Source organism: Nymphalis io, chromosome 7 (assembly GCF_905147045.1).
Source record: "Nymphalis io chromosome 7, ilAglIoxx1.1, whole genome shotgun sequence".
In the NCBI taxonomy this organism is placed as follows: Eukaryota; Metazoa; Arthropoda; class Insecta; order Lepidoptera; family Nymphalidae; genus Nymphalis; species Nymphalis io.
In genome coordinates this window covers 10701690-10719358 of record NC_065894.1, presented here as the reverse complement: position 1 = coordinate 10719358, position 17669 = coordinate 10701690, and the positions used below count along the sequence as shown (strand labels likewise).

Genomic DNA, 17669 nt, shown 5'->3' with positions numbered 1-17669 from the left:
TTCTACAGAGATTTTCTAATTAATCACTATATCTAGTTACATATCTAGTAACCTTCGATGTTTATAGACTCTATACCCTATCCATTTATAATGAATGTACTCAATTTCTATACAATGTATATTTAAATATTTCTTAGACGTGTTTTATGTATAATGTATAAAATGGTCTGTTCGCATATATATAAATTTATCCATAGATCTACCGTCCCTTAACATATACAGCGACTGTAGCTTGTATTAAATATAAAGTCATGTACACACTACCGTCATAATTAAAATCGTAGTCATACATCGAATGAGCTTGTCGTCGCCAATTCTGTATTAAAGGATATAATATATTTTATTACATAGTATTTATTGTGCGCACAGACCTTTAATATAAACAATATGTAATGTTTGCACACCTAAAGATCAATTGTAAACGCTTTAAATGTCGTCTTAATTATTTACAATGTGTAATTTGTATTTATTTTATAGAAAATTGATGTTTCCGAACGTTGTACGTCGCTTTGTTAAACGCATTGGAAATTAAAATATTTAAAAATGAATGCATTTGTTTTATTCAATAGTACCTTGTAATAAACAATAATATTTGTTTAAATATTTGTAAATAAAATACAATATTGATAAATAAAAAATAGAATTAAGCATATTTAAGCACTTTGTTTGTTAGATCTTTGTATATATTTATGCCAAACATAAATCGAAAAAACAAAAAGCATTGGTTTAACACTCTTAAGTGTTAAGCCACAGTCCGATTGCGTGTATATAACAACGAATTTATTATGCTGTGTTCCGATTTGAATGCCAGTGTAATTACGGGAGCAAAGAACAACATTAATTTTCATGGTTGACGGCTCATTGACGGTGAAACATGTATTAAGTAATCTTTTTACAAGGTTGATGGGCGAAGATGACCACAGGCCACCAGGCGGTTTTACAACTAAATTGCCTTTTATTTTCAATTCATATTCAACTGTTAGAAATATTTCTAGTTAGTTAAAAGCAATAATTGTCTATGGAATAATGTCAATATCTTTGATTAGATTTGCTTACTTGACAATACGTCATAAAGCTATGTGTGAGCAGAATCAATGTCGGATACCTTACAGTAATAAATATGTATATGGAACATTAACACTTAATCGAAATTAGAGATTTGTAATTAAATATATAAATATTTATCTAGATAATAAATAAAAAAAAAACATCTAAATTACTTTATTGAAACATATAAAAATATACAAAGTGACTATTTATATAAATTCGACGCAAAAAATTAAAGAGAAAGCGTATTCAATCACAAATCACAATACTTGCAGTCTTGAACTTTTACATAGGCAGCGCTGTCTCGCTGTAACTCATTTTCATCTTCCTGTACACGCTGTTCACCACCGTAAGGTAGTATACAGAGTACGCTGAAATAGATAATAGGACAGGAATAAATATTTTGAGATATATTGTCATATCCGCATATTTGCTTGGTGAAATTATGTTCGATAAAACACTTTTGGCTACTTCTTTATTCAATTATTTCAACGATTTCATATCTACTGAGCCACAGTGAAAAATTGCTGGACTTAACTACTAACCATGCATCAACTTAAAAAAGAACGAACTCATAAAATGTCTTCGCGTGTAATTGTTTATTGTAAATTATTAGTAATACAGATTACAAATCAAAGCTTAAACTGTATGTCGACTCAGGGAGGTCATTCCGTGTCACGGTAGCATGCGAAAGCGATCCCGTGGCGCTCCTCGTTAAGACGGAAGACGGGAAACTTGTAACGCGTTTTTCCAGCGATAAAAGAGGGAGTCATTCCGCATTCGACGCGAGAAAGTCATAGAAATGAAATGATAAAGCGCCATCTATGAAATGACAAGAAAACTAGTTCCAATTTATATTATGAACCATATACAAAATTTAGGGAAATAATCGTTTTATATATATATTTAATAATAATATTTTTTTTTGCTTATAAAAGATGAACGAAGCACTTATATTTCACGGTTAAACCACAGAACCGACTGATATTATTTTCTAAGCTATAAGCTTGAATCCCAAGGAAGCACATTGGCTCTTTTTTATATTTAACATCTCCCAACACGTGGGCGAAGCCGCGGTCGAAAACTATTTAATATCGAAAATTATTTAAATAGATGTAGTACAAGTGTTTCTATACCTCTCACTAGATGGCGGTCTTTAAGAAATATATTGAATTCACGAGTTTTTTTTTTAATTCGCTGCCTAGCGATTCCATTAGATGGCGTTAATATAAAAATTCAGATGTCAGCATCGCGCTGGCAAGATTTACACACAGTTTCTTATATACTTTCCTCTTGATGGATTGAATCACTCTGGTTTCCCTTCAAAACGTATAAATCTTTCGCCTTTTACTAAAGATTTCCGTGGAGGGGAACACTCAAATGAGTCTAAACATATTTTTGAAGCCTCACTCTCGGGTGAGGTTAATAATAGCTTAAAATAATGTTGTTTTGTACACAAAAATGATGATGTAAGCCTTCGGATAGACTTAAACAGGACTTCCTGAGTTCATCTTACAAATCCGACAAAAATATGTTGGTTAAATAATATTCGTTAATCAATTATAAGGACATTTTGAGATAAATGCAGTCATGAATGGTCACTGAGCCCTATCGTCACTGAGAATTCAATGAAAATATTATATAGCAATAAATAAATAATATAATTTTTTTCCTTAGTATTTTTTACAAAACTTGTAAATGTAAAATGAGATAAAAACTTATTTCTCAGTGATTCTTGCATCTATTAACGATTTTGGCCATACTTATTATGAGATGAATGAATGTATTCTGTTGGCATTATACCGCTGAAATGCTATAATATTTTTTTACAATGACATTAAAATTATCAGAGTATTTACAGATGAGTAAATAGTTTTAAAAACTGCACTACGTACCAGCACCAGCAATAATCATGACCACGATTAAAGCGACGTTTCCTGGGTCAACCAAAAATGGCGCGAGTTCAGGACTGAACAGGCAAGTGACCACCGCCACTAGGAAGATGCACAGAATGAACACGGAGTTGAACAGCAATGAGAGTTGCAGACAGCCGGGTCGCCTCTGAAACGTTACAGTATTTTTCTTTTAACCTGATAATAAAATAAATAGGGAACAACTGCAAGCAAACTCAGACTTTTGTGACAGAATTTTGTGTCGGAAACGTTGAACTCAAAACATATAGATATGTTACACGATATTCGACCTTAATTTTTCATACATAAAGCATAAAATGCCTAAAGGAGATTTATTTCGAAACTCCATCTTAACCTTTCAAAACTTCAGCTGCAATTATTGCCAAGACTGATATTTTACAACTATCAGAAGTTTAATTACTATTGCTTATTCCTTTTGCCCTATTCGAAGAAATTCTAAGTATAAACGAGACATTTGTAAATGTGCTTCTGACGACAAAAGCAAGCTGCGCAAATATACTCGTAGTAATCAATATATAAGTAGAACAATGGCTGCCACTTATTTTTCAATCTGTTAACTGTCAGCTCTATATGATTTACTCTCTCGTCTTTATTTTTCATTATTTTACGTTATGTTCTCATTTTTTATTCAGCTTATGCACTACGAATAAATGGGAATACCCCAAAATAAATGGGACAACAGCAAGTGAATCAATCGTACAATTTAACTACATTTGTAGTATACTTTGTTTTAAATAACGTATAGTAAGACTTTTAATTTTAATATTCTTTATAAACATTGCGTAACAGCCTGTGAATGTCCCACTGCTGGGCTAAAGGCCTCGCTCCCTTTTTGATGAGAAGGTTTTGGAGGTTATTCCACCATGCTACTCCAATGCTGCTTGGTGGAATACACATGTGGCAGAATTTCAGTGAAATTAGACACATGCAGGTTTCTTCACGATGTTTTCCTTCACTATAAAGCACGACATGAATTATAATCACAAATTAAGCACATGATAATTCAGTTGTGCTTGCCCGGGCTTGAAACCTCGATCATCAGTTAAGATTCACGCGTTCGAACCACTGGGCCATCTCGGCTTTTTGTGTACTGTTTCATAATTCGGGTAACGATATCTTATCTGTTGTTATCATAAAAAAATATTTACAAAAGAATCTTTTGTTTCATACGTTTTCTTCGGAGATTTAGGATTTAGGCGATTCTATTAATATTTTTTACTATTCGGGTTGGTTTGAACCCACGATCATCGGTTAAGATTCACGCGTTCTTACCACAAGGCCATCTCGGCTACATTGTATTTTGTGTATTTTCTTAAAATTATAATTTTAGTGTCCGTCTCTTCGTCGTGCTTTATTTAAGTATGAGGGCGAGTAGGCGAGTCAATATAACATTGAAAAAAAAGTGGTGACGAAAAAATTGTCTCTTTGTGTTTTTAATTTGAAAAGCATAAATAATCATTAAGTTTAGATTTATACTCACCATTCCAACACCCACTAATACTACAACGTTACTGATAGCTGATAAAGTCGAAAACATGACCAATGTCATCGAAATGAGATTGTCTTCCTGCTCCCTCTCCCTGTGTCGTGGGAGACTCCAGGATCCAGCCATAATGGCTGCTATGCAGAATAACTGAAAAATATTTGTTTAGGTATACTTTACCTGTAAAATCCACTGAATAAAGATTATACAAAATGAAAATTTGAGGAAATATGGATAATTGTTTCAATCTTTAACTCGAGTTTCGAGACTTTCATAATAAAAAAGGCTTTACGCAAACACGTCTAGGTAGTCACCATTATCAGTTAAACAGTAGTAGCCACTGTGTTCTAGTTTGAAGGGCGTGAGCCAGTGTCATAACCGAATACACACACACGATATACACGTACATAACGCTGGTCAGAGGTCATGAGCTGTGAAAATTTGATATGAAAATTTCATGATGATTGGCTTACTAGTTAAGAATTGAAAGCATAACAAACAAACAAACTCACTTTCAGATTTTAATTACTAAGGATTTATACAGATTAACTTTCTAGCACAAGAAGCGTAGTATTAAAACAACTTACTGTGGACAAAAGGCCGAGTAAGAAACATCCTTTTTCTAAAGAAACACAGCCGCAGCATTGTCGCAACATCGGCAACGCCATTGTAGCTCTGAAATACATATTAATTATCTTATTTATTCTTTAAGTTATATAGTCTTACTCCTCAGCTAGAATAAAATACTGATACCGTGCTATTTGGGTTAGGTATATCTGGCTATTCCCTTGGTATCTAAAGTAGTGTAGTAGGCAAAAAAATATAAGACAAATAAAAGTTAAGTATTATAGTTAGTTAAGTTACATTGCAAGTTAGTTAGTACAAGACATAACTTCATAATCAATCACTTATTTAGCTTTTCATCAAGACACGCCCTTGCATATATTGTACTAATTAAATTTGATATTGAGTTAGGCTGAGTTTTATTTTTTATTGTATAGTTAGGCGGACGACCATATGGGCCACCTAATGGTTGGTTGGTGACCACACCAACGCCTATAGACATTGGCATTGTAAGAAATGTTAACCGTCGCCTACATCGCCAATGCGCCACCAACCTTGGGAACTAAGATGTTATGTCCCTTGTGCCTGTAATTACACTGGCTCATTCACCCTTCAAACCGGAACACAACAATACCAAGAATTACTGTTTTGCGGTAGAATACCTTATATCTGATGAGTATGTGGTACCTACCCTGACGACATAACAGCTTGCACAATGCTCTACCACCAGTGAACTTAATGAGATAAGAAACAACATGCGCGGCAAAGTTGCAGGTAACAGAGTCTTGCATATCTATTTCTAAGCAAAAAAAAACATCAATAATAATTCTTACTAGAAATCAAAACTGTTTAATTTTAAAAGTTTTAGAAACTATTATTAAAGCATTGTAGTGATATCATAGAAAATACTTCTATTACTTGTGACAGGTCATTTTAATGCATTTAATTAATTTAAAGAAAGGTAATTAGGATTTTGATATGTATAGGTTATACACGTAAAGAAATTGGTCCTGTGTCTTGTCTCTCTCTGACTCTCCCTCAGATTGGCAACCCATTGGATTATGAGAGTGAATGAATAGAGCGCAGAATGGTCGCCGTGATCGTAATCAATCAGGAATGCATCTTTTAAAGGACGGTGACTGGTGGTGGCTGCAGCTCTTACCAATAATTTTACAAATAATCCGGCAATATTCGGAGTGAAATGCCAAGCTAATTCGATATAATTAAAAGTACATTTATTTCTTTCTAGTATGTGAGGCTAAAAAAAGAAAGCAATACATTTAGAACAGTCAAAATTCCCGTTAAACAATCGTATTAGAGAATGTTCACTAATGAAATCTTAATAATCTGAAAATTATGTAAAACTACTATTATTAACTAAAAGTACCCATTATTTTGTTACTAATAATCAACAAAGTAATAAAAGTTATATGCTCGTAACACGGTTCGTTGGACACGTCAAGGTCCCATAGAACGTACCGTATATTGAACAGTATATTATATACTGTATATAGACATATTAAATAATAGTGCAAAGATTTTTATTTTACATAATAATTAAGTACAAAATGAGTTGTTCTACAATGGCCCATCGCGATCAGGAATCTTTAGCAAAAATCGGAAGGTCAAATCAGTAACTATTAAGCTTTTACGTGTGCTTGATCTGTATTTGTCATCGTAAAGAAAATTTGTTTTGTCGCTTAATATTCTGCAATAAGTGTATTAACAAAAAAGGAAAGGGGAAAGGTGAAATAAATTCTAATACCTTTTTAATAAGAGGGGAGATGCTTATCAGGAGGTTTGTATGGAAGTGTTGTTGTTATAATCTTATTATTATCATAAAATGGAAACAATTGCTTTGCTGTTGTTGTTGTTTCTAAAATAAAGTTTATAATTAATCTCATGCTCAGCGATGAAGAAAAACATAGTGAGGAAATTTTGCATGCGTCGAATGAAAATGCATCTGCATTGGAGCAGCGTGTTAGGATAAGCTTCAAAATACTCCAGCAGTGGCAAAATTACACAATATTCTACTCTACTTTGTATGTTTGATGAGCATACCCGTAAAATATCGTAGTGGTAGTCGTTGAGTGTGTAACGTTAATATTTATTTATATCACGCTCATATATTCTACCATATTCGAGATACGGCGTGGTAAAACAGTGGCCATGACGTAATACTGCAATATAGGACAAAACTATTTCAGTCGACAGAATGGCGGCACTTTAGTACCTACGTCTGGTGGAATGTACGCACAGCGTCATCATACGGATATAACAAAGGAGAAAGTTTTGTTCGTTTGTTTGTGTATTAAGGAAGGTTGTCATTGGTCCTGTATAAAGCTGCAGATTCCGAGGTCCGAAGTTCGAATCCCAATCTCCGCGGCATAAAGCTAGGAAATTGGCAGTATCGGAAGAGCGTAGATCCAAGGATCCTGCGTCTAAACTGGGCGTGTCTTTACTTTTTTTAACATTACCTTTTTAGTGTTATAATAATAAAGTTTTAGCGCCAATTTTAACTAAAAGCGTATATTGTTCTACAAGTTGTTTATTATTAATATGTGAGAAATACATTTCATTGAAGTTGTTCTTAATTTTTTCCATATCTTAATCATCTAAATGTTTACTCTTATTGATCTTATATATTATACATAGAACTACGAGTATGCTGTCACATTCAAGTACAAATATAATTTTCATACAAAGCTCTGAATACGTTATTAATTATTACATATGAATACAGTCTGACTACGTTGACATAAAAAATTATAAAATGATATAATGTGAAAGCGTACATGGCTTTGTTCAAGCACATCTCGACAGGTACAACCCGCGTACCCGTACCCGTTACCCAGACGGTAACATATTCTACCACTAAACAGCAATACTTAGTACAGTTGTATTCCGGTTTGTAGGATGAGCCAGTGTAACTACAGGCTCGTGAGGCTTTAATGATGTTCAATATTTCTTTCAGTGCCAATGTCTATGGGCGGTGCTGATCACTTATCACATAAGGTTGTATTTGTCAGTCTGCCTATGTATTATGAAATTAACTTATCCAACACATAATAGAATAATAACATCCTGGGACAATAATAACATCCTGGGACAATAATAATGTCCTGGGACATTATTCACACACGGCTATCAGATCCCAAACGAAGCATAGCTTGTACTATGGAAACCAAACAACTAATATACTACATATACTACTTTTCTTTTAGATATAGATAATTACCCTCAGACTCAGGACAAACAGACGTTTTCGTGCACATAAATATCTGTCCTGATGGGAGTCGAAGTCACAACCTCGACGTGAAAGGCAAGTACAATGTGGAACTGTTGGTAAATTTAAGTAAGTACTTTATAATATTCTACAAGTAAGTATTAATAAGCTGGAGTGGGATCCATGGTCTGCACTTGATCTTATTGATGCGATTGAGGTTATATCGGTTGGTTGTCTCGTCCGATTATGAATTCCAATAGGTCAGTACTCTAATTAATGAGAGAATATAGAGTGCACCTATATTTGCTGTGTACAAATATAGGTGCAATCTATGTCCTTGTCTGGTCCATTATAACATTTTTAAGAATATTTCTTAAGATTGAACTTTTTGGCCAAAATTTTGGAATAGTACATTATTATTATATCATTTACGTTATGCAGTATCAGACTTTATATGTTATTTACTGACATCGATAAGGCGAAACTGATGCTTTCGAAAAATCCTTACTACTCATTTAAGATAAATATGTTGTAAAAAATAATTACAAATATTTCGAATGGATAATATCAAAATCTTCGTTGGTTATGCGTATTAAAACACGCAGTTTTTTTTACTAGCGCACTAAATAATATTAATTTCCAATCCTCATCTGTAAAAAGAGTTAATGGATCTTTCAGACTTCAAGAAGTTAATAAAAAATATATATATTAAAAAAAAAACCAGCTGAATTTCTTTCGCCGTTTCTTCTCAGGTCTGAGGTGTTTATTTCCGAACCGGTGGTAGATTTATGACATTTAATAAGCAAGTGTAACGCTTCTATATTGAATAAAGATTTTTGACTTTCATTTAAAAAATAGCTATAATAACCATACGTTCGATACGAAGAAAGCAAGAACAAGCTACTTCAAGGTAAAGAATAATCGATTTAAGGTCATGCAAATAACCAAATGAATCACTATTAACAAACGTTTTAACTTTCATGATAGTTACATACGATCCTGTACATTATTCTGTATTTGCCCTCTTATTATACCCTCAAAAACCTTGTGTAATGTAATTAAAATCTAAATCCTGAAACATACTTTACTAAGTAAATAACACAAACACATTAAAAAGAACCGAGATGGCCTTTGTTAACCCACTGGAGCAACGGGTTGGAATAAACTTCTCTTTGACAGGAGACCTTACCCACTAAAATGTGGTATTTTTTAAACGGGGACTATATCATAAGGGTTTGTTTGCTTTGTCTGCTTATAATTTCAAAGTAATTTTACAAGTAATTTTAGTATTAGAAACGAGATGGTCCGTGGTTAGAACACGAAAACCGGTATGTGTCTAATTTACTGAAATTCTGCTACATGTTACCAAACTGCATTAGAGCAGCGTGATGGAATAAGCTCCGATCCTTCTCCTCAAAAGGAGAGGAGACCTTATTTCAACATTTTGACAGAAGTTGGACAGCAGTCAGCAGTTCAAAGTGTTTTGCGGATTATTTTACCTAAACCAGCTCAAAGCAGATAATAATATTTAAATATGATTAAAAACTGCAATATATATCATATTACGAACGAAGTTTGGTTGGATTTTGTACCCGAGGTTCCATTTTAAATTCCAATTGTCTGCACTCTGCAGTGGCAATAATCTTGATTCAAAGTTTGTTTTCTATGTTAAGCAACTGTATCTTCTTGTGATAATAATGAAAATATAAATGAGTATTAAAAAAATGTGTTTTAATATAATATAGAGATGAAATTTTAAAAATAAATAATAACCATATATATTGAGTGCATTGTATGTTGGTGTAAGAAGCTAGTAATATTTTCCCGTTGAATCGGATATTTATAATAATAATAAATATAATAGTTGAACGCATATGGATGCATCAAGGCCTGTGCCGGATTAACCACATAGCAAGAGTAGCAATTGCTACGGGCCCCGCGCAAAAGGGGGCCCCATAGGGACTAGTTATAAATAATTATATAATTTTTTTATTAATTTAAATAAATCTCTCTTCTTTCATCAGATCGGATCAGATCAAGAGCTCTTCGAAAGGAATTGCTACGGGCCCCGCGCTTGCTTAATCTGGCACTGATCAAGGCAATATTATTAGATTTACTAATTGAATGAAAACTTGGCATAAATGCATAATACCTTTGTAAATATTTAGATACTTCAAAATTCAAAAAATAAGTATAGCAAAATTTTGTCTACATCCAAAGTCCTCGAAACAAAGCCGAAGGTACAACACGCAAAAGTTGTCATAAAAAGTTTATTTAAGGAAAGCACGCACGCTATTTTTATTTCAAGTATGACTGGAATTAAAAAAATAAAATGTAACAACAATTTCGCAATTTATAACAACTATATAATATGTACACCAAATTTTAAATATAATAAAAAAAAAAAAATAATATACCGTGTATATTACGTTATGTACGTAAATATGCGTGATGAAAAAAAAATAACCAAGTTTGGTAATCGTGGTTAAACATCTTTGGGATTACCTTAATATTACTCCTTATTTCTGAATCTTCTTGTACCAATATCTATCCGTACACTGACCATAAACACAGACTTGCCATTATCAAGAACACACGATTTAATAATTTTATTGTTGGAAATTAAAATGAAAACTCGAAAACAGTTGACTCATCGCATCGGTGGTATAATTTCGAGTCTTCAGTGTTTCGATACACTTCGCACTATTTACAAACACAAATTATATAAGCAATGCACTTGATTCTATTTCGATCTCATAAGCCACAAAACAATAGACAAAAAATACGATTATAAAGACGAAGTTTAATTGTTTACGCGCGTTTATTAATCAGTAGATTTAAAATTCGAATGAGCGCAAAACGGTACTGTGATGAAATAGTTTCACATAAAATTTAAATACTCTAGAATGTATACGCACTGGCAATTTAAAAAAGAAAGAGTTTGAATTTAGAACTTTTTTTTTTTGAGCTATAAAAAGATAAGCGTTTTCATCGACGCTCAGTAGCGTACTACTCATACTGGCGACGCTTCCTACTCGTCGGACGTCTGTCCTTGCCAGAGAACTATGCTGCGTCATTTATTAAACGATAGTTCTGATTACTTCCGACTAACATAATATATTTCATATGTACAATTTCATTTTCAGTGTTCTTTGCGAAACAAATACGATATTATGTTTATTTTTTCCCCAAACGTACAAAGTTATAGTAAAGGCCATTGACATTACCTGAATATTTTTTATTACTTATATTAATAATAACATAAGAAAATCGAAACAGCTGATCCATCCGAGAAGAACGGTACAACCTTCAGAAATAAACGAACGACTAAAGCAGAGATGTACTCGTATATTAACTAGCGCTTTGCTTCAAATAATTCAGAGAATTATGACGCGAGCGTATAATTCCTAAATACCAATATCACAGCTCTTTCTTCAAAAATAAAGGATTTTCATACAAATTTTCATTACCTAAGGGTTACATTTTTCATACTCCTACTGTGTTAAAGGAATCCGTATTCAAATTTTCATAGTGTAGCCCAGTGGTTTGGATATGTGCGTTGATATGTCAGCTAGTCGTTATTATATACATATATATATATATATAGATTTTAGATAATTAAAAAGGGAGATACAAAAATACCTGCAACAGCCACGAATAAGTATATTAGTGATGACATTTTAATGAAATTTTTCAATTGTTTTTTTAGTGCCCTTTTTTTATTGACAACAGTACTTTAATATTTATTATGCATATTTCGATAATCGATAATAATAAGCATTAAATTTAATATTTAAATATTATTTTAGTCTCTTTGTATCTTTAGGACTCCCTTGTTTTTTGTGTCATGTAGCATATAGAGCACTTAAGTAATCCGGTATATAGGTTTGTTTTATAACACTTAAGATATTTCAGTTGGTAAGAATATTTAATTAACAATTTAAAACAGCACAAACATTTTCTGCATATGTTTAATAATGAGAAAGAACAATAATTATTAACATATTACATACTCTGTAATATTTATGAAGTAATACTATAATATATAATACATTCATTACATTAAAAATAACGCGTTTCTTAAAGTTTTCAACTATCCTAGACGGTTTCCAAGATACAAGTACATACACAATAATTAGCTACATATATGTAATTAATTTTTTAACATAAAATTAAAAGTATGAACTATATTTCACATTAAACATTTTAAATACATATATAAAAACTCGCGAAGCCGTAGCTGGAGCGAGATATTAATTTAATGATATCATAAGCTCTTCCAGTTTGATTGATATTATTCTAATCATTGAATCATTCATCTTACTTCTCACTAAAACGAATAATATACCAGTTAAAGCCACTACTTGATATGAATTAACAGCGCAAAATATCAACACAAGCAAATGACTTCGTATGTGTTTAAAATAGTACGAAACGATATCAGTAATAAGAACTTGAGAGCTCGTAACCGATACTAATATAAAAGCTATCAACGAAGTCTTTAAAAAGTCTCTGATACTTCTCGTATTGTTGCTGGCACTTCTGCTAAAAGCGACACGTATTATCTCAATAAAGACCAACGCGTTTAAAATGCATATAAAAAATTTGATATGAGCGTAAACATTATAGAAGATTTCGAAGTAATTACTATTCATTTCGATTAAGAAAGGAAATAGTAATGAAACAGGAAGAGGCGCGGTCCAGATAACAACTGTTGTTACTATCAAATTGTAAGACTGAAGCGGAAACACTACAACCACTTTATTATAAAGATTCTTACTAAATATAAACATAAGACAAAGTATCACAATGTCACAGTGAATGTATAAAACGAATACACAAAACTTCACTACGTAATTCTCAAATTGCACGTAATACATCACGTAATACTCGAAAGCGGTGTACATAGTCCTCGCTACTGTCATCTGGCATAGAATTATTTCGTCAAACTTTCGGGAATTTGGAATCAAGGAAAATATCATTGACTGTATCAGGAGGCTGATGATAGACACGCCGGTTCCAATCAGCCATAATATGGCGAAAAGTTCTTCGATTTCGAAGACTTTTGATTCCTCTCCGACGGCATCGTTCGGGATCGTTGTGTTATTTCTCATATTTTTGTCCTTTGCAATGTTATTTAATTCATGCGCATATTCGTTTGCAAGCGCTTTATGCTGTTTAGTTCTTGTTATTTACTGGATAGTGAATACAAGTATTGTTGACACAGTCTACATAAAAACTAAACATTCGACAAGATTATTTCCTATAGTATTTCAACCGTTAATTCAATGCTTCTTTTGTTAGTTTAATCAATAATAGTTGATGTTTTTGTGAAGTAATGGATGCTGAAATTATAATATATTATCTAAAAATGTATACCTATCAATGGTAATTCAAAGTATTAAATTACAAACATCTGGTATCCCGCTCGTTTGTTCGTTTTATTTATATAATTTTGTAAATTAGTTTCGTTAAAAAATCAATTACATATATTACATAGTTTGATATTAATTTATTCTATTTAGTAAAAAAAAAACGTATTAATAATTATATTTATTTTAATTTTAATATAGGCTTTCCTATGCCTCACTGGAAAATCCACTGGAGCCACGTGATGGTAAATGATTACAAATATTTATATATGTGCATTTCTATTCTTATTTTCACCTCTTCCTTTATATAAAACTTGTACAAGCAAAGGGCTTTTGATTGATGCTTTGTGCGCTTTACGAAACAAATAGATTAATTCATCCTAGACAAAGCTTGGCGTCACGAAGTCGCGTCACTGACGTCGCCCGAGGCAAAACCATAGCGACATGTTCTTGTTTTCTTGTTGTAAAAACTGGCCTCTTAATCTTTACTAATAAATAAAGACATTTTTTTGTTATTCCTTACTGGAAAAACTTTTATAAACCAATACACATTAAACGTGTTTCGGAGAATATTTTAGTATATGTCGATTTTCCTAAGCACTTAATTATGTTGATTATTGCTAAAATAATTTACAAGTTTACTTCACTAAGTAATGTTATAATTAAAACGTATGGTTTGGCTAGGTAATATTAAAAAGAAATGATTGCCTCGTTGGTCTAGTGGCTTGATGTAAGGCCGCAGACCCCGAGGTCCTGGGTTCAATTCCCGTGTAAGGCCAATAAAAAGTTATTGGGGTTTTCTGTAAGAAAAATCTCAATAGCAGCCCGGAGTCTGGAGGTTGGAAGTGTGTACACTCCCGTGCCTCGGAAAGCACGTAAAGCCGTTGCTCCTGCGCCTGAACTCTTTCCGGTCGTGTCGGATTGCCGTCCCATCGTATTATGAGAGTTAAGGAATAGAGAGTGCACCTGTGTTTGCGCACACACTTGTGCACTATAATATCTCCTGCGTAGTTGGCTAATCTCTCTTGAGATTGGCCGCCGTGGCCGAAATCGGTCTGGAGGACATTAATAAAAAGAAGGTGTAATGCTTTAGTTTTATTTTAAAACACAAACCATTACTCTTCATTTGTTAAAAAAAATATTTTTAAATTAAAAATTCAATTGTATAATTATTATCTGGGGAAACAGCACATAATTGTTTAGTTCTTTTGATTACATTCAGTTTCAATATTTTAGATATCGTAAAAGGACTAGTTCAGTCAAAATTTTAGTTGTTTTAAAAAAGTTTTCCTTATTAATTTTACGTTGTAAATTAACAAAACGATTGTTAAAACTAAACTTACAATTTAAAAGTAACAAAGCTTATTCATGAATTTCTATTACATCAAAATAAATAGGTTTCTTTTTAACTTTCAACCGGCAAACTTTATTTGCAGTTTTAAAATGTTTTTTATTATTATAGTATAGGTAGGTACCTGATGATAAGTGGTGGTTTACCATCGCTTACATCGCCAACGCGCCACCAACCTTGGGAACTAAGATGTTAAGTCCCTTGTGCCTGTAACTGTACTGGCTCACTCAAACCGGAACACAATAATACCAAGTACTGCTGTTTTGCGATAGAATATCTGATGAGTGGGTGGTACCTATCCAGACGAGCTTGCACAAAGCCTTACCACCAATAAAATTTTAGATTAGATTTACGTGGGTGAGTGGGCTAGATGTAAGGCCGCAGACCCGGAGGTCCTGGATTCAAATCCCAGGTCGGGCCAATAAAAAGTTATTGAGTTTTTTTGTCATAAACTCTCAATAGCAGTCCGGAGTCTGGAAGTTGGAAGTGTGTACACTCTCGTGCCTCGGAAAGCACGTAAAACCATTGGTCCTGCGTCTGAAGTCTTTCCGGTCGTGTCGGATTGCTGTCCCATCCGATTATGAGAGTTAGGGAATAGAGAGTGCACCTGTGTTTACGCACTCACTTGTCCATTATAATATGTCCTGCGTAGTTGGCTAATCTCTCTTGAGATTGGCCGCTGTGGCTGAAATCGGTCTGGAGGACTTCTACTATTACTACTACTGTCTTTTTAAATACTTAATAATTATCAATATATATTAGGTCCTTACATATGAAATCGGCGTTTTGTACGGGAGGAATATTAAGTAATTTTTTTTTTTGTAAAATATATTTAATTAATCAAAGTATGCACCGTTTTTATCTATGCACTTTTTCCATCTCATAGGTAATTCATTGATCCCTTTACTAAAAAAACAATGGGGGCGAGAATCAATAAACTCTTTGAAGGCGGTTTGGACTGCCGCATCGGAGTTGAATTTTTTTCCTTGTAAGAAGTTGTCCAAATTCCGGAAAAAATGGTAATCTGTTGGAGCAAGGTCCGGGGAGTATGGTGGATGTCGCAGACATTTCAATTGTAGCTCATCTAACTGAGTGGTTGTGTGTTGTAGTGTGTGGTCTTGCGTTGTCGTGAAGCAGCAGTGGCCTAGAGCGATTGACCAATCTCGGTTGTTTAGCAGCTAGTTCTTCCTTCATGGTTTGCAGTTGCTGATAATAGATATCTGCCGTAATCGTTTGGCCAGATTTTAGAAAGCTGTAGTGAACGACACCGGCGCTAGTCCACTAAACACTCACAAGTAACTTTTTCTGAATCAATTTTCATTTAGGGCAGGATTTGCATGGGGTGTCTCCAGGGTTCAGCCATTGCGACGAGCGCTTCCGATTATCGTACAGTATCCACTTTTCATCACAAGTGATAATTCGATTTAAAATCCCCTCATTATTGTGTCGGTTGAGCAAAGTAACACAGCAGTCGACGCGTGTTTGCAAGTTCGATTCACTCAATTCATGAGGTACCCATCGTTCAAATTTTTTTACTTTCCCAAATTGCTTCAATTGGATTAATACAGTTTTATCACTTACCCCAAAGCCTGCAGCTCTGAAGTGCTTTGTGATGGATCCGCTTCCACAATAGCCTTTAATTCTTCATTTTCCAATTTGGTCTCCGGCCGTCCACGGGGTTGGTTCTGAAGGCCGAAATTTCCAGAACGAAAACGTTGAAACCAAAAACGTACCGTGATTTCTTTTGCGACACCAGCGCCGTTCACATCATTAATCCTTCGAGCTGTTTCTGCAGCACTGGTGCCGCGGTAGAAATCGTACTCGTATATATACCGATATTTTATGTTTTCCATTGTGCGATAAGAAGCGAAAAAATGATGAGGAAAAAACAAATGAATGACTGTTTTCAAAACTCAAATGTACGTACGTATATAGGACATATTTCAGGTCAAAGTGGTCAGTACGACAAAACGCCAATTTCATATGTAAGGACCTAATATATATATTTAATTACAAGTATAACAAATACAAAGTGAACAGAGGAAGTATTATTTTATTTATTTCTATTGTTTACATATTCCAGCGCCATCCGCCATTCTATAGGTAATTCTAATATAACCCGAACTAGTGGTACTGGTTCTGCATGTATATTTTACCGAGAATCGCACCAATTGCATTCCTCATTTAACTATCTAGCTCTTATGTTATCTATCTGGTTAACGTGTAATATATATGTAAAAAAGAGCCGTCTGTCCGTCGTTAAAACTAAATATATATATACCATCAGGGGTTACATTTAAGATTTAAGATAATACTTAGACGGATATTATTTTTAATAGCAAGTCAAATCCCATTTGGATCATCGGCATCTGCAGATACGCGTTAGCCACACCATTAACGCAATTTGTGATTATCTCTCGTCGGCTAGGGAGGGATGAAAGTAGGCAAAAAAACCTTAAATTGTTAGACAAAAATCTGATTTTATATATTTTCATAATATAAAACTTATAGGTAAAAATACTCACGCAGATGTTTTTCCTTCACGCAAACGAAGTCCCAGTTACTTATATGTATACATAATGATACATTACTAATTCATTAAATCGTTCGTGTCAAAATTTGTTTATAGTTTCATATTCAAGGTAGGAGCGATCGTGTCGTCAGTTTGTCAGTGTTGGAGGTTGACTGGCGG

The 17669-nt window shown here is 33.5% G+C and overlaps 1 protein-coding gene and 1 non-coding gene across 3 annotated transcripts; one reads left to right on the top strand and one right to left on the bottom strand.

The window, feature by feature from the left end:
• Positions 1-1206: 1206 nt before the first annotated feature.
• LOC126769546 (uncharacterized) lies at positions 1207-11265 on the bottom strand. 2 transcript variants are annotated; one of them, XM_050488410.1, is made up of 6 exons: positions 10760-11265; positions 8267-8367; positions 5052-5139; positions 4462-4614; positions 2943-3108; positions 1207-1418 (listed from the first exon to the last, which is right to left on the bottom strand). In XM_050488410.1, exons 3-6 carry the CDS (start codon positions 5130-5132, stop codon positions 1333-1335), a joined length of 486 nt encoding a protein of 161 aa, XP_050344367.1. In that variant the 5' UTR covers positions 5133-5139; positions 8267-8367; positions 10760-11265; the 3' UTR covers positions 1207-1332. The 2 variants fall into 2 exon arrangements, with proteins under 2 accessions (XP_050344367.1, XP_050344366.1); XM_050488409.1 differs by lacking the exon at positions 8267-8367.
• On the top strand, positions 2354-2470 carry LOC126769803 (U5 spliceosomal RNA). Its single transcript, XR_007669426.1, has one exon. It is a non-coding gene; the product is annotated as a U5 spliceosomal RNA (small nuclear RNA).
• Positions 11266-17669: the final 6404 nt, after the last annotated feature.

What these genes read in the sequence shown, in the direction of transcription:
- LOC126769546 (XM_050488410.1), bottom strand. Translation starts at nt 5,132, where the DNA reads ATGGCGTTGCCGATGTTGCGACAATGCTGCGGCTGTGTTTCTTTAGAA. An exon ending in TACTCGGCCTTTTGTCCACA is followed by an intron (nt 4,615 to 5,051) that starts GTAAGTTGTTTT and finishes AATATTTTTCAG; the next exon opens with TTATTCTGCATAGCAGCCAT. An exon ending in TATTAGTGGGTGTTGGAATG is followed by an intron (nt 3,109 to 4,461) that starts GTGAGTATAAAT and finishes GTAACGTTTCAG; the next exon opens with AGGCGACCCGGCTGTCTGCA.